We start from the raw sequence: 22,111 nt of genomic DNA, 5'->3' as shown, positions 1-22,111 counted from the left end.
TGTTTTGTTATCCTAACAGGATGAAAGGTTGAGCGTATTCGAAGCGTCTCTCATTGCGCTTCTGCAGCCTAATAACAAAAGAAAGCAATATCCGTAATCCCGCACTTCCTCTTTGCTAACCTTTCTCAGGGGTCATGGGTGAATACGAGCCCAAAATTGAGGTGCACTTCCCGACATCTGTGCTGGCTGCCAGAGGTGTCACCGTCAGACTGGAGTGCTTCGCGCTGGGGAAGTAAGTCAACAACAAGAACATATTGCTCATCTTCACATCACATCAATCCTTCAGGCGGCGTGTGAACATCATCGTCATCACGAGGAAGAGTACGGGGGTCCGGCCTGAGGGATGTATAATAATTGAGAGGCTGAATGCACATAATTTATGTTTGTTTCATGTTCGCATTGCTGGTATGCATGGATGCAGCAGCAGGACACACGCTACATTTCTTTGGAAGAGTAAATAGGCAGCAGGGAAAGTCCATCCAGACCCAAAGCACTGACTACACACTTGCTGATGTTAGCGCGCTTGCTGATGTTAGCGCGCTTGCTGATGTTAGCGCGCTTGCTGATGTTAGCGCGCTTGCTGATGTTAGCGCGCTTTCTGATGTTAGCATGCTTGCTGATTTTAGCACACTTATTAACATAGCACACTTGCTAATGTTGGCACACTTAATAATCTTTGCACACTCACTTACGATCGTGAGCACACCTACTAACGTTACCATAATTACTAATGTTAGCACACTTACTTAAGTTAGCACACTTAGTAATGTTGGCACATTTACTAATGTTAGCACACTTACTAAAGTTAGCACACTTAGTAATGTTGGCACACTTACTAATGTTAGCATAATTACTTAAGTTAGCACAACTATTAATGTTAGCACTATTACTAATGTTAGCACCCTTGCTAATATTAGCACACTTACTAATTGAAACACAATTAGTAAAGATCGCAGATATACTTATTAATGTTAGCACACTTATCAATGTTAGCACACTTACTAATGTTAGCATAATTACTAAAGTTAGCACACTTATTAATGTTAGCACAATTACTAATGTTAGCACCCTTGCTAATATTAGCACACTTACTAATGTTAACACAATTAGTAAAGTTAGTAGATATACTTATTAATGTTAGCAGACTTACTAAAGTTAGGACACTTAGTAATGTTGGCACACTTACTAATGTTAGCACAATTACTAAAATAAGCACACTCGTTGACTAATGTCAGCACATTTATTAATGTTAGCACGCTTAATGTTAATTAATGTTAGCAGAATTAGTAACCTTAGCTCGCTCAGTAAATTTAGCACACATACTTACTAATGTTAGTACACTTATCAATGTTAGCACAATTACTGATATTAGTACCTTGCTAATGTTAGCACAATTACTAACGTTAGCACCCTTGCTAATATTAGCACACTTACTAATGTTAACACAATTAGTAAAGTTATTAGATTTGCTTATTAATGTTAGCACACTTACGAAAGTTAGGACACTTAGTAATGTTGGCACACTTACTAATGTTAGCATAATTACTAAAATAAGCACACTTGTTGACTAATGTTAGCACATTTATTAATGTTAGCACGCTTAATGTTAATTAATGTTAGCAGAATTAGGAACCTTAGCTCGCTCAGTAAAGTTAGCACACATACTTACTAATGTTAGTACACTTATCAATGTTAGCACAATTACTGATATTAGTACCTTGCTAATGTTAGCACAATTACTAACGTTAGCACCCTTGCTAATATTAGCACACTTACTAATGTTAACACAATTAGTAAAGTTATTAGATTTGCTTATTAATGTTAGCACACTTACTAAAGTTAGGACACTTAGTAATGTTGGCACACTTACTAATGTTAGCATAATTACTAAAATAAGCACAACTATTAATGTTAGCACAATTACTAATGTTAGCACCCTTGCTAATATTAGCACACTTAATAATGTTAACACAATTAGTAAAGTTAGTAGATATACTTATTAATGTTAGCAGACTTACTAAAGTTAGGACACTTAGTAATGTTGGCACACTTACTAATGTTAGCACAATTACTAAAATAAGCACACTCGTTGACTAATGTTAGCACATTTATTAATGTTAGCACGCTTAATGTTAATTAATGTTAGCAGAATTAGTAACCTTAGCTCGCTCAGTAAAGTTAGCACACATACTTACTAATGTTAGTACACTTATCAATGTTAGCACAATTACTGATATTAGTACCTTGCTAATGTTAGCACAATTACTAACGTTAGCACCCTTGCTAATATTAGCACACTTACTAATGTTAACACAATTAGTAAAGTTATTAGATTTGCTTATTAATGTTAGCACACTTACGAAAGTTAGGACACTTAGTAATGTTGGCACACTTACTAATGTTAGCATAATTACTAAAATAAGCACACTTGTTGACTAATGTTAGCACATTTATTAATGTTAGCACGCTTAATGTTAATTAATGTTAGCAGAATTAGGAACCTTAGCTCGCTCAGTAAAGTTAGCACACATACTTACTAATGTTAGTACACTTATCAATGTTAGCACAATTACTGATATTAGTACCTTGCTAATGTTAGCACAATTACTAACGTTAGCACCCTTGCTAATATTAGCACACTTACTAATGTTAACACAATTAGTAAAGTTATTAGATTTGCTTATTAATGTTAGCACACTTACTAAAGTTAGGACACTTAGTAATGTTGGCACACTTACTAATGTTAGCATAATTACTAAAATAAGCACACTTCTTGACTAATGTTAGCACATTTATTAATGTTAGCACGCTTAATGTTAATGTTAGCAGAATTAGTAACCTTAGCTCGCTCAGTAAAGTTAACACACATACTTACTAATGTTAGTACACTTATCAATGTTAGCACAATTACTGATATTAGCACCCTTACTAATGTTAGCACATTTACTAATGTTACCACAATTACTAACGTTAGCACACTTACTAAAGTTAGCACTCAAATCTCAGTGTTTCTCCTCTCAAGTTATTGATTACGGCTGCAAAATAAGCCAAAATGGAGCCAAAGAAGTTTGTAAGTGCCCGAAACTTTAGAGTGATTTTCTTCCCTCCTATTTTGTGGTAATGTACGTAGTTCTATATGAAGGAGCGATTTGTTGTTGATTTGTACAACATCTAAACAAACACTGCCTGCCAGTTGTCTTCAGTGCAAAGTGGTTTGCTTTTTGCACCAATTATCTTTCATGGCACACTCCATGATGTTTATAATTAGTCAGCATGAATAATTTATGTCTGGCTGTCACTAAATGTCTCTAATCTAAAAGAAATGGCCCCAAAAAACCTTGTCACTGTTTACCTAGATTGCAATCAGTTGCTGTGATTACGGTGAGTTGGCGCTCGGATATCGCCGCAGTGGGACAGCACTTCCATCAGGAAAGACGCAACAGCAGCTGATCCCGTCACTTGATGACTTTCACAAAAGCATTTCCTGCTAGGTGCTGCTTCAGGCGGAGATGGAGGTGGTATCAGAGCAGACGAGAGGAAGTCCTCATATCAATCATTGAGCCCAATCAGGACGCTGGATCTTTTACGTTGTTGGAAGTGCTAATTATTCATGATGACATCATGTCACAGTCCATCCATCATTTATTTTGAGCTAACTTGAGCTAACCTTAACCTGGGAAAAGAAATCAATGACAGAAAGTTCACATCGGACATCCTGTTATCTGAGGAGCTTTCCAAGATACGCAACAAAAACTTGTCACACTTTGCTAATAAGTTTAGATTCCAGCCTTGTCATCCATCTTGCTTTACTCACACCCCACCCCTTCCGACGTGCACATGATGGATGAGTGCAGAGTCGCTCGCTAAGCGCCGTGTCACTCACACTGTTGTACGACAACGCCATGTGAAGGCTTGGCGAGAGCAGGAAATGTGAAGGTGCACCAACCGCTGGTGGAAAACATCCATCATTTACACGAGACATGCACCATATCCTTTTTTTCAGACCCATATCTTTATGCTTCTCAACGCTCACATAATACCAATAACGACTTATTAGAAAAGTTAAATAAAAATATCATGACATGACTACTACCAGGAGAACCAGAGTATAGAGGGGGGAGGATCCACCTGCTGTGGCCCAGCAAGGTGCTCTGTATTCGGGCACACACTCTGAGAGGCTGCTGCGACACCACGGAGGTCTCTGGCAAGCCTTTTGCATGGCTCGGGTATTCAAAGTAAACGTTAATGGATACAAAATTGTTTTATTTCCTTCTACTGTTGTTAAAATAGAAAAGTGATGTGAAAGTCAACTGATGAAAAGGCTGTCCTTGCCATGACTGTGGATGCTATAGAAAGCCAACATAAAGAATATAAAACGTACTTTTACAGTTGATTGGATGCCAAAAGCGATATTCCCAGCGTCCGCTGAAAGAAAGGCTTGTTTGATCAAAGTGAAAACGTGAAGCTACGTACGTGTGGCGCCTTTTTAAGCATGCATGAGCAAGCTGTGCTTCATGCCGTGCTGTCACTGGCGTGGTTGGGAGCCACACCTTGTCCCCACTGCTGTCTGATTCTATTGTGGTTTTCCCGACAGTCCTGTCCCAACCATCACCTGGCGAAAGCTCAATGGCAACATCCCTAAAAAGGCGAGACTTCGCAAGTCCCAGGCGGTTCTGGAGATCCCCAACATCCAGCTGGAGGACTCGGGGACTTATGAGTGCAAAGCGGAGAATCCCAGGGGAGGAGCGGCTTTCAAAGGACATCTGCAGGTCTACAGTGAGTCTTTTTGTGGTCCTCATGAATGATCGACTCGGAAACAAGCCAAGCTTAAGAAACTGCAATTCCAAATAGAGGTATCATTACAGATAAGAAAACAACCACAGCAGGTGTTTTTCTTGTATTCCTCGGGAAATGAAAAGAGGACGGATGATACAGATTCTGCATCACATCCATCCTATTGTACGGTTTGTTCTTTTCTGGACATTTGGCAATTTAAAAGTACTCGTGAAGGACAGTACCTATCATATTCAAGAAGGAGTTGAAGTGACTGCGCATTTCAAAAAATGATAAAACTGAATTCATCTGTTCCAGGGTCAACCCTGTCATAAATCCCAAAGCCAACCTTGAAAGGGGACATACTATGCTCTTCTTCCTTTTGTTGACGTCCTTATATGGGCATGCCCAGCACCCCCCTCCCCCTCCGCTTCTCTCTGTTCACCGTGTTAGCATGTCGGGCAATGGCTCCCGGGAAATGTTTGTTCGGGTGTGAGGCAAGCATCACTGGACTGTTGAATGTGGGCCAATACAAAGCTGGACCATCCGCAAAACTGTGTCTGAAGTCAGACGCCTTTCCAACATTCCTTGGTCATGTTGAAGAGTCAGAAGAGCAAACTGTAAGCATCAATGTGTTTATTTCATGTAATTAATTGGACAAAAATGTGTGTAGCATTATGGAGTACGCATACGGCGAGTGTGACCAATCACAGCATAGTCGGCTTGGCGGAAGGCGTGCCTGGAAGAGGGCCGGGAGGGAGTAAATTACACAGACCGTTTGGGCGGCAGGCAGGAAACCCAAGGAAAAAACGCTTGAGTCTGGAAGATCTAGAAAGCTTTCTGTGCAGGTTATGGTGTGTAGCTGCTCTGTAGGAGTCCATAACTCTATACAAAAGCCTGAAAATGAGTATAATAGGTCTGCTTTGAACGTACCATACATCAGTATACATAGAAATATCTCTGATGTCATGAGCCATTATGTTATGCACGGTAGCCTTTCCTGGGTAAAATGACTTTAAAATGACAAACCCAACAATCCAATGGTATTATTCACTGCAAAATCTCATTTAGGATGCAGAGCTTACATTGCGGTTGAACTTTTGCTAGGAAAATGCACCAATAAGCACTTTCAATTGGATGCAAAAGTAAAGAAATCAACCCTCACAATGAATGTGCAAGGCCAACTTCATGCAGCGCTGCAGCCTGGCGGGACACGCTTCCTCCTGACAAAGCGGCAGCCTCGCTTGATGACATTAGGTCACCTAGTGGAGGTCAGCTGATGGTTGTAGGCATCACAGTGAGGGCGACCGTCACATGACAGCACAATGTCACATGCAAACAATCAAATGGCTGTGGAAATAAAAGAAATCACAATGACGTCTATACGGAGCAGAAGGCAAATGTAGTGATTAACCAGGTTGGCTTGGTAATGACATTTCATTCTTTCCATTCATTTGCATTCCTTTCATTTCCACAGCCCAACGTCCTCCTTTGCCTTATTAACATAACTCACAACCAAGGAAAAGGGCCTTGAAGGATTAAAATAGTTGTTTAAAAGAAACATGGTGCCTGATTAATATTCCCTTGTAAATCTTCTAATCTCATAGCACCACCATAGAACCCTGAAGAGGGAGCGGAAGAAAGAGGATGTTTGTTACATCCCACCTGCATTCATCCATCCATACAGTGCACCCGGTATTATATATTATATAAGTATTCACAGCGCTTCACTTTTTCTACATTTTGTCATGTTACAGCCTCATTCCAAACTGTATTAAATTAATCTCTTACCTCAAAATTCTACACAAAATACTCCATTATGACAATGTGAAAAAAGGTTTTTTTGACATGTTTTGAATTTATTAAAAATAGAAAACAAAAAAAATCACATTTACATAAGTATTCACAGCCTTTGCTTAATACTTTGTTGATCCACCTTTGGCAGCAATTACAGCCTCAAGTCTTTTTGAATATGATCCCACAAGTTTAGCACACCTATCTTTAGGCAGTTTTGCCCATTCTTCTTTGCAATAAGTCTCAAGCTCCATCAGGTTGGATGGGAGACGTCTGTGCACAGCCATTTTCAGATCTCTCCAGAGATGTTCGATCGGATTCAAGTCTGGACTCTGGCTGGGCCACTCCAGGACATTCACGGAGTGGTTCTGAAGCCAATCTTTTGAGATCTTGGCTGTGTGCTAATGACTACTGTCTATATGGTCAAGGTACATGACCAGTCTACTGAGGTCAAGAGCGCTCCGGAGCAGGTTTTCATCCAGGATATCTCTATATATTGCTGCATTCATTTTTCCTTCTATCCTGACTAGTCTGCCAGTTCCTGCTGCTGAAAAACATCCCCACAGCATGATGCTGCCACCACCATGCTTCACTGTAGGGATGGTATTGGCCTGGTGATGAGCAGTGCCTGGTTTCCTCCAAACATGGCGCCTGGCATTCACACCAAAGAGTTCAATCTTTGTCTCATCAGACCAGAGAATTTTCTTTGTCATGGTCTGAGAGTCATTCAGGTGCTTTTTGGCAAATTCCAGATGGGCTGCCATGTTCCTTTTACTAAGGAGTGGCTTTCGTCTGGCCACTCTACCATACAGGCCTGATTGGTGGATTGCTGCAGAGATGGTTGTCCTTCTGGAAGGCTCTCCTCTCTCCACAGAGGAATGCTGGAGCTCTGACAGAGTGACCATCGGGGCCTTGGTCACCTCCCTGACTAAGGCCCATCTTCCCCGATCGCTCAGTTTAGAAGGCCGACCAGCTCTAGGAAGAGTCCTGGTGGTTCCAAACGTCTTCCATTTACGAATAATGGAGGCCACTGTGCTCATTGGGACCTTCAAAGCAGCAGAAATGTTTCTGTATCCTTCCCCAGATTTGTGCCTCAAGACAATCCTGTCTCGCAGGTCTACAGACAGTTCTTTTGACTTCATGCTTGGTGTTTGTGCTCTGACATGCACAGTCAACTGTGGGACCTTATATAGACAGTTATTATATTTCCAAATCATGTCCAATCAACTGAATTTACTGCAGGTGGACTCCAATTAAGCTGTAGAAAGATGTCAAGGATGATCAGTGGAAAAAAGATGCACCTGAGCTCAAGTTTGAGCTTCATGGCAAAGGCTGTGAATACTTATGTAAATGTGATTTTTTTGTTTTCTATTTTTAATAAATTCAAAACATGTCAAAAAAACCTTTTTTCACATTGTCATAATGGAGTATTTTGTGTAGAATTTTGAGGTAAGAGATTAATTTAATTCAGTTTGGAATGAGGCTGTAACATGACAAAATGTAGAAAAAGTGAAGCGCTGTGAATACTTTCCGGATGCACTGTATGCTGGAGTCTATCCCAGCTGTTTTGGGCAAGAGGCAGGGTACACCCTGGACTGGTCGCCATTCATGTTTTTGGAATGTGGGAGGAAACCCGAGTACCAGGTGAAAACTCACGCACGGGGAGAACATGCAAACATGCCTGAGTGGGAATTGAACTTTGTGGCCTGCACGCTAACCATTCGCAGCACCTGCAATCATCATGGCGGGAACACTCACAGCTTGCTAGCTGCATGAGAAACTGGATATGGAGCTAACATGTTGTCTTGTTCCATCTTGTGTAGATAATGATGATAATGATAGTGTCTGATAATGCTAGTGTATGATAATGATGTGTTAAAGATAATAATGATAATATATACGTATGTGATAATGAAAATAATGTGTATGGTTGCACGGTGGAGAGTGGTTCGCATTTGGGCCACACAGTCAGGAGATGCGGAAGACCTGGTTTGGATTCTCCGCTTGGCATCTCTGTGTGGAGTTTGCATGTTCTCCCCGTGCATGCGTGTTTTTTTTTTCCAGTTACATTCATCCTCCCCCATTCTAAAAACATGTACGTATGTTAGCTTCATTGGCCACTCCTAATTGTACCCGAGAGACCCGAGTTCGATTCCACCCTTTGCATGTTCCCCCAGTGCATGCATGGGTTTTCTCCGGGTACTCCGGTTTCCTCCCACATTCCAAAAACATGCTAGGTTAATTGGTGACTCCAAATTGTCCATAGGTATGAATGTGAGTGTGAATGGTTGTTTGTCTATATGTGCCCTGTGATTGGCTGGCGACCAGTCCAGGGTGTACCCCACCTCTCGCCCAAAGACAGCTGGGATAGGCTCCAGCATGCCCACAACCCTTGTGAGGATAAGCGGTAGAAAATGAATGAATAATAATGACAATGTATGTAATACTGACAATAATGATAATGCAATTGATAATGATAATAATGATAGCATATGATGATAATGATAGTGTATGATAATGATAATGTATGATACTAATGATAATAACGACAGTGTATGATAATAATTATATTGTATGATAATGATAATGTATGATAATAATGATGATAATGACAATGTATGATAATAATGAGAATGTATGATAGTAATGATAATGAGAGGTGCAGCGTTGCAGCAGGCATGCAGCACGTGAAGGTGCATGGGTGTTAGAGTGTTGCGCTGCTTTGTGTCCAGCGCTCCCCCAGTGGGTGAGGATGATTAACGACACGCACATGGACAGCGGGGAGAAGCTGCAGTGGGAGTGCAAGGCCACAGGGAGGCCCCGCCCCACCTATCGCTGGTTGCGCAATGGCGTGCCCTTGACATCGCAGGTATGAGCGTCTTAACCTTCCTTCATGTGCTGAAAACCACCATCATCATCATCAACACCATAAGCACCGCATCCACTGTGGTGTGTTTCAGGGTCGAGTAGAGATACTGAACGGCGAGCTGACCATTCACAAGCTGCAGCCTGTGGACTCGGGAATGTACCAGTGCATGGCCGAAAACAAATACGGCGCCGTTTACTCCAACGCTGAGCTCAAGATTTTAGGTATGATCCATCGATTTATGACACAAACGGCAGATGGCCTGAACACACCGCTGACTGGGTTCTTCTTCTACTTATACAAACCTAATATCTCATTACCTGATGAGCTCATGCCATATTGCAGACATGTTATTGCCAGGGTGACTTGCAGGTATAGATCAGCGCTAATGGAAGCTAAAAGAAAGCTTGGGTGGGATCAAAGCGTCCATTAACTCTGTGAGTTTTGCCATAAAAGCATCAGCTGATGTGGCTTTTGGACGTCCACCAGCACGAGACCATGCGTCCACGTGCGACTCTAAGGCCGGATCCTCCGCTCTTCCCCCTCAAGAGGCAGCCTTTTCTCCTTGTCATCTTCTATACTGAGACTCAGCTGGGACACCCATCCCCTTCTGCCTTCCCCTGAGGGACACTCTGATTTACTGTCAGCATGGCATGCCCTTTCTCAAGGGGAATTTCTGGCATTTGGAAAACCTTTCCCGTTGTTTTCTTCCTAAATGTTAACTGCTAAGTGCAAAGCAGGTACGTGTCAAACATGTGTTTTTAGTATGATGAGGGCACTATTTGTACTGGCACAGTTGCTCATGCATGAGCAGTTGAGCACGCTCACTAGCGCCCAACCTGGAGATGTTACATAATCAACGGGATGGCTCCTCCCTCCCGTATTCATGATAATCACCACTTTGCATCGTGGAAATGTCCAGACGTACATCTGGAAAAGGTCGAGGAAGTGTTACTCAGGCATGAGCACATGCACATGCATAGCTGTCTTACTGTATAGAATTCATTCCTCCCACCAGTTATTCATGATAGCCACCACTGTGTATATTACCATTTAATCCAGAATGACTCCAAATCATTCTAATATCTTGAAATACACTCCCTAATGCATGTGACACAAACAACATGAATGCAATCATTCCTCCCACCAGTTATTCATGATAACACCACTGTGTATATTACCATTTCATCCAGAATGACTCCAAATCATCCACATATTTCGAGATGCACTCCCTCATGCACGTGACACAAACACCATGAATGCAATCATTCCTCCCACCAGTTATTCATGATAACCACCACTGTGCATATTACCATTTCATCCAGAATGACTCCAAATCATCCCAATATCATGAAATACACTCCCTCATGCATGTGACACAAACACCATGAATGTAATCATTCCTCCCACCAGTTATTCATGATAACCACCACTGTGTATATACCATTTCATCCAGAATGACTCCAAATCATCCACATATTTTGAGATGCACTCCCTCATGCACGTGACACAAACACCATGAATGCAATCATTCCTCCCACCAGTTAGTCATGATAACCACCACTGTGCATATTACCATTTCATCCAGAATGACTCCAAATCATCCCAATATCATGAAATACACTCCCTCATGCATGTGACACAAACACCATGAATGTAATCATTCCTCCCACCAGTTATTCATGATAACCACCACTGTGCATATTACCATTTCATCCAGAATGACTCCAAATCATCCTAATATCATGAAATACACTCCCTCATGCATGTGACACAAACACCATGAATGTAATCATTCCTCCCACCAGTTATTCATGATAACCACCACTGTGTATATACCATTTCATCCAGAATGACTCCAAATCATCCACATATTTCGAGATGCACTCCCTCATGCACGTGACACAAACACCATGAATGCAATCATTCCTCCCACCAGTTATTCATGATAACCACCACTGTGTATATACCATTTCATCCAGAATGACTCCAAATCATCCACATATTTCGAGATGCACTCCCTCATGCACGTGACACAAACACCATGAATGCAATCATTCCTCCCACCAGTTATTCATGATAACCACCACTGTGCATATTACCATTTCGTCCAGAATGACTCCAAATCATCCTAATATCATGAAATACACTCCCTCATGCATGTGACACAAACACCATGAATGTAATCATTCCTCCCACCAGTTATTCATGATAACCACCACTGTGTATATACCATTTCATCCAGAATGACTCCAAATCATCCACATATTTCGAGATGCACTCCCTCATGCACGTGACACAAACACCATGAATGCAATCATTCCTCCCACCAGTTATTCATGATAACCACCACTGTGTATATTACCATTTCATCCAAATAAACCACAGTGTCAAAGTCCACAATGTACAAGCACACTTGCCTGCCTACAAGCAAAATGTATCACATCATACATGACATCGCTCCTCTCACCACTTATTCATAATAATGTCACTTTACTGCACACAATCCTGATTCTAAACCCAAGTACACTCACTGCTGCTACTTTACTACTACTTTAGTTCCACCATGTTGTGTACTTCCACCACGTTGTGTGGTTGCGTCATGTGTTAACTTCCATCATGTTGTGTCCTCCCATCATGTTTTGTAGTTCCATCGGGTTGTCTTCTTCCATGAAAAAGTGTACTCCCATCATGTTGTGTACTTTCATCACGTTTTGTGGTTGCGTCATGTGTTAACTTCCATCATGTTGTGTAGTTCCATCATTTTGTGTGGTTGCGTCATGTGTTACCTTCCATCATGTTGTGTCCTCCCATCATGTTGTGTCCTCCCATCATGTTGTGTCCCCCTATCACGTTGTGTACTCCCATCATGTTTTGTAGTTTCATCGGGTTGTCTTCTTCAATTAGTGTACGCCCATCATGTTGTGTACTTCCATCACATTGTGTAGTTCCGTCATGTGTAGTTTTATAATGTTGTGTAGTTGGGTGATGTAATTGTTGGCGAAGAATTCTGGACTGGTAAGGTCAGGGGGTGCCCACGTGGGCTAGGTATGTGAGATTATTTGGACTATTGGGGACTAAAATGAGATGTGTCAAGCTGTCCAGAAGGCAGAACTTCAGAACTTTCAAAGTTCAGCATGTGCTGAAGAAGGTATTTTGCAGCCGATGAGTCCCCCCACTCTCCCCAAACACTGGGCCTTCCCAGTCCCAGCATGTGTCCCCAGGGTCAGCCTGCGATGTGCTCCACTAGCATGCAGCATCAGGACAGATTACACGGCTAATAACGGCACGCAGATGAGCGATGACTCGGGGGCAGCGGTTGCCTCCCAGCGCTCCGTAGAATCTTGGCCCAAATCCATTTCTGCAGGGAGGCTGCAGGATGCGAATGGTGGGCGGGCGACGCCACTCTTATGAAAGGAAAAACCTCACCGAGCTGGAGGTAGCGTCCGCCACCCGGCCCCCGGAAGGCTGCAGCGTTGCAGGGAAAGGGGGCATCCTGGAGGTCCAAATGGGATTGGACTGTCATGGCGGATGATGTCACGTCCGTGGCTTCACTCAGCATTTGAATAATCCTGTCTGACAAAGCCTTGTGGTCTTGATGTGTAACGCAGCTGCTGCTTGCTAATTATGACTTTTTATTTGCTCTGCAGTCTCATTATCACTTCTTCTTGTCTTCCATCATGTTTTATTCTGCCTTCACAGTCATGAAACATTGGTCCTTTTATTGATCTCATTTCTGATGATGAAAATAACTAGCTATCTGAACTAAGCATCCATATGTCATATCATTACATGTCTACTTCAAATATGTCATCTAATGAGTCCAATAATCTCCAAGAATGTACATTCTGCATCTTATGGAGGTTCAAAGCAAAACATTTTGGATAAGTGATTTATTGCAAACCAGCATTAAAGTCAAATATTCATCATCTGATCAGCACTTTTTCTAATAAAAACTATTAAAAGGAGTGGTGAAGAGTAGCTATGCCATTCTTGTTCATGACGTGGAGAATGGCTTTGGGCTTGATGCCAGTGTTTCCAGCAGGCTATGGGAATGTTCCTCCAGGTGTTAAAGATGTCTTCACGGTCTGGGGTTCGTGTCCATTTTTGTAAATCCATCTCCAAATGTCCTCCATTGGATGTAGATGAGAGGAAGATGCAGGATGGTCCATAAGAGTCAGAAGGAGACCAATAAAGGAGACCAATGAATAACGTTTTTCTTCTTTTTGCAAACTCTTCTCATAAACCTCCTTCAGATCCAACAGTGAAATTCTTGCCATTGTTCAACTTCTCCTAGCATGTTGATCAGGAGCGTAACTACATAGTATGTGCTGTATATACTGTATACTGTATATATAATAATAGAGTTGTTTGTTTGCACAGCGTCAGCGCCCGTCTTCATCCCCAACCCCGTGCGAGTCATCGCCACGCTTGGTAAGGACGTTTCCATCGAGTGCAAACCTCAAGCGTCGCCCAAGCCTCGGATCACGTGGAGGCGAGGAGACAGGAGGGTCCAGCCCAGTAAAAGGTAAATCATTGTTAATCCACATGATGAACAGAAAGATAATAAGCTTTAAAGCTTGTTTAGAATATTCCAAGTATAAAAAGTATAGTTGACTTCTCTGTGTGAAATATTCATAAAGCCATGAAAAGTTTGTCTCTTGCCCTGCGGTATGTTTTTATTTGCTTATTTTTTAAAGCTCTGGGCCTCTGGAGGCGCTGTGCTCTCATTGGAAGACATTTTTATTAGCATGACCGAAATGCAGTGTCAGTGCAAAATAAAACATCTTTGCGAGTAGAAGATCTTTGGAGACCGGAGCCGTCGTTGCTTCCTGGACGCGGCATGCATGCGGAACTGTCGCGCACTTTGAGGCGGTATCCTTCACCAGCGGCCCAGAGGTGGACCGGAGGCGCCGGGCCCCGTCAATCAAAGTGAGCGACGTCGCCGCTGAAACCATCCATCAGAGCGGCGCGTCGTTCACGAGCAAGCGAACAGGACCTTTTGTTTGGGCGTCAACATTCCACCAAATCCTGGGATTGTGGCCTCTCCGCAACCAGCCAGCTTGATGCGGTCATTTTCATGGAGGAATATTTCATCCTGCACAGACGGAAAGGAGAATAGGGCTGTTCTTTGGACTGGGCGCCGCTGAAGGATGGCTTTGGCTTCTGCGAGTGTGCAGCCCTAAAATGATGATTAATGACGGGGGCTGGCGTGAACCCGATAAAGCCTCCGAGGCATTCGTCAAAGCTGCAAATCTTATTTTTACACGGTGGCAGCCGCAGAAAGTCCTACCTGCGATCGGCCTTTTATCTGACGTCAGATAAAGTCAAGTGTTTAGGGAGCAAAAAATCCCCCTTAAAATACCGGCAAAGGGGTCTCTGCAGACGATCTGATGATTTCCTGCTGCCATTTTCTGCTCTTTGTCTGCAATAACGTTCATTCAGTTTCTACCGCTTATCCTCACGAGGGTCGCGGGGATGCTGGAGCCTATGCCAGCTGTCTTCGGGCGAGAGGCGGTCCACCCTGGACCGGTGGCCGTATAGGGCACATATAGACAAACAACCATTCACACTCACATTCAGCCCTTCAGACATGAAGTAACACCCCTATAGGCACCTTTACACTCCTATTACCCAATAAAGTAGACATTGTCGGAGGAAATGAGCCATATACAGTAAGTTAGAGATAATGCTTTTTAACGTTATTAGAGCCCTTCAGACATGAAATAACACCCCTATAGGCACCTTTACACTCCTATTACCCAATAAAGTAGACATTGTCGGAGGAAATGAGCCATATACAGTAAGTTAGAGATAATGCTTTTTAACGTTATTAGAGCCCTTCAGACATGAAGTAACACCCCTATAGGCACATTTACACTCCTATTACCCAATATAGTGGACATTGTCGGAGGTAATGAGCCATGTACAGTAAGTTAGAGATAATGCTTTTTAACGTTATTAGAGCCCCGCAGACATGAAGTAACACCCCTATAAGCACCTTTACACTCTTATTACCAAATATAGTAGACATTGTGAGAAGAAATGAGACATATAAGTCAGAGATAATGCTTTTTAACGTTATTAGAGCCCTACAGACATGAAGTAACACCCCTATAGGCCCCTCTACACTCCTACAAAATGAAGAGATGTTGAAGACTGCGTTCAGAATCACGTTGTTGTCCAAAGTTGTCCATGCAGACCAAGGACGACCCCGACGTGCTCCCGTCACTTTGCTGGGACAAAATCAATAGCGCGTCAGACGGTGCATGTTGAAAAGGTCGTGGGTGATCCAGTCGGAGATAAAGCTGATTTCTATCTGGAAAACAAAGCAACTTTTCAGGCGCTGACCCAGGCGATGCCGGGCAAAGATTTTGTGACATGAGCCTTTGTCCAGCGGAGACTTTATGGATGGAAGGACGTGGTTTTGGAAGAAATCGAAAGGGCTCGTCGTTTATCTGCCATTGACAGCTGGGCTGACTTAATGAAGGCGCGTAATTAGCATGGATTTCCGCTAATGTTGAAGCCTTTTGTCTCTTAAAACACACAAGCATGTGTCTGCCGCCTCGGCGGACGAGGGGGACGTGATGGGGGAACCCAAAGTTGTCCTTCTAGTGGTGTGCGGCAAAGCAGGGCTAGCAAGGTCTTCTCTGCTGGCCAACAGAGGCACCGGGCCATGTGTACATCTTATGTTCCATGGTATTGTAGTAGCTTCCTGGCTGGCTTGTCCAATCAGATTTCAGGAAACATCTCCCATACCAGTGCTTAGCGGTGAGTGTGAAGTATGTTATGAGATGAAGGTGCTCCAGATGATATTGTAGTGTAGCGGTTTGGAGTTGTTTATCCAGGATGTATTGGAAGAGAAAGGGTCAATGGTGGGTTTGTTGCTTTTCCTTCATCCCCAATTCTGTAAGGCTACACCTTGTCGTCTTTTTGGAGTGATGTGCAGATCAATACTGAAATATCGATACTTGCGATACCAGCTCATCATGCTCAACATATGGATACTTTTGACACATTTGAGGTTGTGTTTGTCTAAAACCTTGTCTGTTGAAACGCTGGCTGATTGTAAACATGTGAATTGTCAACAAAGTTTTCATTCTTAAAGTAGTGCTTCATAATTTATCATTAATTTTCATGGATTTCATTCTTTGTTTCAAATACCATTTTGTGCTACAGTACATTACTTTACATTAGTTAGAACTTCAGGATTAAAAGACAGAAACTGTAATTAATTTTGAAATTATTCATATACAGTAAAGTCTCGTTATATCGATATCGGTTATAACGAATTACTACTTATTACGATACTATTTTCATTTCCCGGCAAATTTCTAGTCTTTTATGATATAATTAGTTCTGTTAGTACGATACCCGGTTATTATGATAATCCGGTTACTAGGATGCCCTTTTCATCTCCCGCCAGCCAATTTGGTCTGCTTATATCGATACAAAAGCAGCTTAAATCAATCTTTGCTTAAGGATTTCAATACCAAAAAAGAACACGGCGAACGGCTGCTTCCAGTCAACTTTATTTTTCACACTTCCACCACCAGAGCACAGCACACACACCGATTCCCGCACTTCCTGGTTCACAGGTCATGCTCAACCCGCCCCACATAGCTGGCCAAACACATGCCTGCAACAGAAGAACCAACTGACATAGCATACACACCTATTCCAACGAAGACACAAGCGTACAAATACATGTACATATGAAATACATGTATTTCATATGTACATGCTGGCGTTCGTGGCATGTGGAAGCAGCCGTTCGCCGTGTTCTTTTTTGGTATTGAAATCCTTAAGCAAAGATTGATTTAAGCTGCTCGACATTGTTCTATATTATAGAATGCATTGCAATGCATTATTGCCAACTTTTAATGCACAGGATCGGATATATGGATAGTCCGGTTATATCTGTATTTTTTCCGACTCCCGAGAATATCGATATAACGAGACTTTACTGTATCTGCATCAATTATTTATATAAAGTAATAATGTTTTAATTAAAATAAATAAAATAAAATTAATTTAAATAAATTAAATGTCTAGTATTTTTTATGCTGCAACATAAAGGTAAAAGTATAAGATCGGTATCGCTAATACCAGCCTGAGCTTAAAACAAAATCAAAGGTATTTCACATCACTACCTTGTTGTATCTTTTTGCTGCTTTACATCGCACCACAATCACTGTGACGTGATAGCGGTGCTACTACAGGTGACTTAAGGCCCCCCTGAAGGCCCGGCTAGCAAATGCAGCGCCTGCCCGCCAGTGAGTTTTTGCGGGTGTTGTATGGAAATAAGACCGGTATTCATCATCTCCTTCAAATAGGTCGCTTTAAATATCCTGCCTGTCCATTAGCATGTCCTGCGTAGCATGGAAGTCCCTGCCTTGTCCTCTGTGTGTCGGCGTCCTTGCGGAATGTGAATTTCCGCCCTAATTTGAAAAATGTCTCCTGGCTGTAGATTGCCTCTGAGTTGTGTGTGAAGGCTCGGTCACGCCTTCCTGGCTTCTTCGTTGCCAATTTCCATCACCTCTTGCATGATGTCCATTTAAATGCCAAACAGTATTCAGGAATGAATACCTTGCAAGCTTTCTCTTCTAGCGTCCTTCAACGGCTGCTTCCTAGTCCTGCCATGTTCCTCTGTTTGCTTTCCCGTCTATTACACCCGTGTGTCCGGGGGGAACAGCGGAGGTGAAAGGCTCGTCTCGCTTCTGCCAGTTTTTGTTTTGCTTTGTCATGCGGATTCACCACTGCACTTCTCTAACGTTTGTCTTAACGTCGTATAAAACCAACCGCTTTCATGACCTTAAAAGCCAAGCCAGTAAAACGGCTTCCCTGCTAGCTTGTTAGCGTGGCATCCCGCGCTATCTGCATATCAACATTCATTCATTCATTCACGCTCCCCCTAAATAAATGGCTTGTCCCCCAAATCAACATTTTAGAAGTGAAAACTCTGCTCCACTCATCGCTCATCTCCGTGGCTGTGCTACATTTTTCTTCACAAATCCAGATCGCGCCTCCCTCGCCTCCCCTCAGTAAACATCCAATCACTGTTAATATGATTAATATTAACGTGCATTTTTCCTCACAGGTTCTCCTATTTGGCGATGCAGTGAAGGAATGCAGTGGATCACAAGCACAGTGCTGGATTAGCCCGCTGCTGTGTTTAATGTAACCGTCAGGAACAGATGACATGTCCCACAAAAACGAAACGGTGACAAGCTAAACATGGCTCTTTGATGACAATAACATGACAAGTCATGTGGAAGCTTTTGTTGACAAGACGAGAGCAGACAGAGAAGGTGTCCCGTTAGACAACTAATAATCCTACAACTAAAACCAAAGATTAATACTACGTTGGTTGTTAAAATCTGTCTGTAAGATATTTTATTTTACTGTGCATTTTTTATCAAAGGTTCTCCTATTTGGCGATGCAGAAAAGAAATGCGGTGGATCACAAGCACAATGTTGGATTAGCCCGCTGCTGTGTTTAATGTAACCGTCAGGAACAGATGACATGTCCCACAAAAACGAAACGATGACGAGCTCCACATGGCTCTTTTATGACGATAACATGACAAGTCGTGTGGAAGCTTTTGTTGACAAGACGAGAGCAGACAGAAAGGTGTCCCGTTAGACAACTAATAATCCTACAACTAAAACCAAAGATTAATACTACGTTGGTTGTTAAAATCTGTCTGTAAGATATTTTATTTTACTGTGCATTTTTTATCAAAGGTTCTCCTATTTGGCGATGCAGAAAAGAAATGCGGTGGATCACAAGCACAATGTTGGATTAGCCCGCTGCTGTGTTTAATGTAACCGTCAGGAACAGATGACATGTCTCACAAAAACGAAACGATGACGAGCTACACATGGCTCTTTTATGACGATAACATGACAAGTCGTGTGGAAGCTTTTGTTGACAAGACGAGAGCAGACAGAGAAGGTGTCCCGTTAGACAACTAATAATCCTACAACTAAAACCAAAGATTAATACAACATTGGTTGTTAAAATCTGGATGTAGGATATTTTATTTTACCGTGCATTTTTCCTCAAAGGTTCTCCTATTTGGCGATGCAGAGAAGGAATGCGGTGAATCACAAGCACAATGTTGGATTAGCCCGCTGCTGTGTTTAATGTAACCGTCAGGAACAGATGACATGTCCCACAAAAACGAAACGGTGACAAGCTAAACATGGCTCTTTGATGACGATAACATGACAAGTCGTGTGGAAGCTTTTGTTGACAAGACAAGAGCAGACAGAGAAGGTGTCCCGTTAGACAACTAATAATCCTACAACTAAAACCAAAGATTAATACAACATTGGTTGTTAAAATCTGGCTGTAGGATATTTTATTTTACCGTGCATTTTTCCTCAAAGGTTCTCCTATTTGGCGATGCAGAGAAGGAATGCGGTGAATCACAAGCCCAATATTGGATTAGCCCGCTGCTGTGTTTAATGTAACCGTCAGGAACAGATGACGTGTCCCAAAAAAACGAAACGGTGACGAGCTAAACATGGCTCTTTGATGACGATAGCATGACAATTCGTGTGGAAGCTTTTGTTGACAAGACGAGAGCAGATAAAAATGGTCGTGGGTGGTCTGTGCACTGAACAAATATGTACATTAGCACTCAGTAGGGTCATCCAGTATTAGCTTTATGCGTCCCCATGTAGTATCAGCATTTGGGGGGTGAAAGCAAAAGGCTAAAAATACAGCATAGTAATTTGTGCAGCAGGAGACATGGTGCGTTCAAGGACTGTCAAAGTGGAACGGGTTGCCGCTCACAACAAACAACACAAACATGCAAAAAAGTATGGGATTTCTAACTATATAATTTTCATATAAAATAATGGTCCATCTTGCCAACAGTAGTAGTTATTTACAAATGTACCTTTTCTAAAGTGTATTTTAATTTTATCTTTACACCTGAAGGTTTCTCGTGGCCTGGTTTCACTCTGCCCACAGACCAGTACAGGTCCCGGTCTATCAGATGTTTAAAATACATGACATTGCTGCCTATTGTGGGTATTCTGTTTTTAAGATAAGACATACACTTGAACCTCGATGAACCTCCGCCCTGGTTAATGTGTTTTTCGGTTAACATCCAAATTTTGCCTTGGCTTGCGTTTGTAAGCTTGTTTAGCATCCAAACTACCGTCGGGTTTGTTTACACCTCCATCTTGCATCACGTTCACAAGACGAAATCTTGTGATACTTGCACGTGATCGAGTGCCACAAGTTCATTTATTTGTCATTTCCTTTTGTATTATTTTCTGCTTGTAACACTATAATTAGTGTCTTTGGATTCGATTGGGATAGACTCTAGCATGCCCGCGACCCTAGTGAGGATAAGCAGTATAGAAAATACATGTAAGGATTGACATTATTTATATGGGAAAATTTGCTTTGGTTAGAGTCTGCTTTGGTTTGAGTTGGCCCTTCTGAATAGATACATGACGCTAACCAAGGCACCACTGATTTGATATCCATCCATCCTATGGACAATTTGGAGTAAACAATGAAGCTAACATGCATGTTTTTGGAATGTGGGAAGAAACTGGAGTACCCGGAGAATACCCACGCACACACAGGGAGATTTGAACCCATATCTTCCCAATGTCCCGACTGTGTGATCAACATGCTAACCACTCTAACACCGTGCGGTGTGTCCTCAAGAGAGTAATTTCATGATCTCTGTGTTTTTCCTCATCCCATTTCCAATACTTATTAATATATAAAGTTGTTAATTCTTTGTATTGTCTTTTTTTTTTTTTTTAGTAAACAGGAAGCTTTTCATCCAAAAGAATAAAATGGCTTCCAAAAAGAACATACCTGGGTAGCATTCCAAAGGTTCCTATTCCAAACTCAGGCTGTCTTTGTGTTTTGCAGGCTGATGCTGCTGAGGAACAACACTCTCAGGATCACCAACGCCAGCCGAGCCGACGAAGGCGACTACGTGTGCAGAGCGGAGAACCAGCTGGGCTGGGCGGAGATGACGGCCACGCTGTGGGTGAAAGGTAAGTGACGATGCCTTCACTGTGCTACGTACTTTAGAGAAGGAAATGTCAATTGTACCACCTTAAGAGCATAAAACCTTGCATGACTTTTGTCATTGGCCAATGGGGCGGTCTTGATCCAGCCCTGCGAAGTCTGCCTAGCAACAAGCTGCAGGGCAAATGAGTGAAAATCGGTGTCATTTGCTCCTTCGGCCACCACCTCCACAGTGCGGCGCGGGGTGGGGTTATCCTGAGGTGACAGTGCAGCAGCTTTGTGCTTGCAGAGGCCATGCGTGTGGAGCTCAGCCCGAGCCGTGTGGAGGTGACGGTGGGCGAGAGCGTGGTGCTGAGCTGCAAGGCCACACACGACACCTCGCTGGATGTGACCTTCCAGTGGCTCTTCAACCACAAGCCAATCAGCTTCCAGCAGGCCGGTGGACACTTTGAGTACATCCAGACGGTCCGAGCCAAAGTAAGCATTCGTATTTGTTGTCGTACCGTATCACCTTCAACATTGTCTTCATTGTCGCTAATATTTATTGCTCCCTTTTGCTCTTTGAGCGTTACGTGATCCCGGGATTCAAGGACAGGATGACAAGCCCAGACAGAGTTTTAATGAACAAACAGGGAGAACTCACAAACATACAGGTCACAAAGTACAAA

The 22,111-nt window shown here is 42.5% G+C and overlaps 1 protein-coding gene across 2 annotated transcripts in view; it reads left to right on the top strand.

Moving 5' to 3' along the window:
- The window catches only part of cntn5 (contactin 5), an 87,220-nt gene that overhangs the window by 46,211 nt on the left and 18,898 nt on the right, over positions 1 to 22,111 (top strand). For both annotated transcript variants that reach the window (XM_058079846.2, XM_058079845.2), the window contains exons 8-14: positions 130 to 232; positions 4,595 to 4,776; positions 9,300 to 9,436; positions 9,528 to 9,657; positions 13,817 to 13,961; positions 21,342 to 21,469; positions 21,733 to 21,920. In XM_058079846.2, coding sequence (XP_057935829.2) covers positions 130 to 232; positions 4,595 to 4,776; positions 9,300 to 9,436; positions 9,528 to 9,657; positions 13,817 to 13,961; positions 21,342 to 21,469; positions 21,733 to 21,920 — 1,013 coding nt within the window. The remainder of the gene's footprint in view (positions 1 to 129; positions 233 to 4,594; positions 4,777 to 9,299; positions 9,437 to 9,527; positions 9,658 to 13,816; positions 13,962 to 21,341; positions 21,470 to 21,732; positions 21,921 to 22,111) is intronic.

This window comes from Doryrhamphus excisus, linkage group LG8, assembly GCF_037039965.1.
Source record: "Doryrhamphus excisus strain RoL-2023G ecotype Guam linkage group LG8, RoL_Dexc_Guam_v1.1, whole genome shotgun sequence".
Lineage (NCBI taxonomy): Eukaryota > Metazoa > Chordata > Actinopteri > Syngnathiformes > Syngnathidae > Doryrhamphus > Doryrhamphus excisus.
The sequence above is the reverse complement of the archived record's forward strand: the minus strand, read 5'-3'. Positions and strand labels throughout refer to the sequence as shown.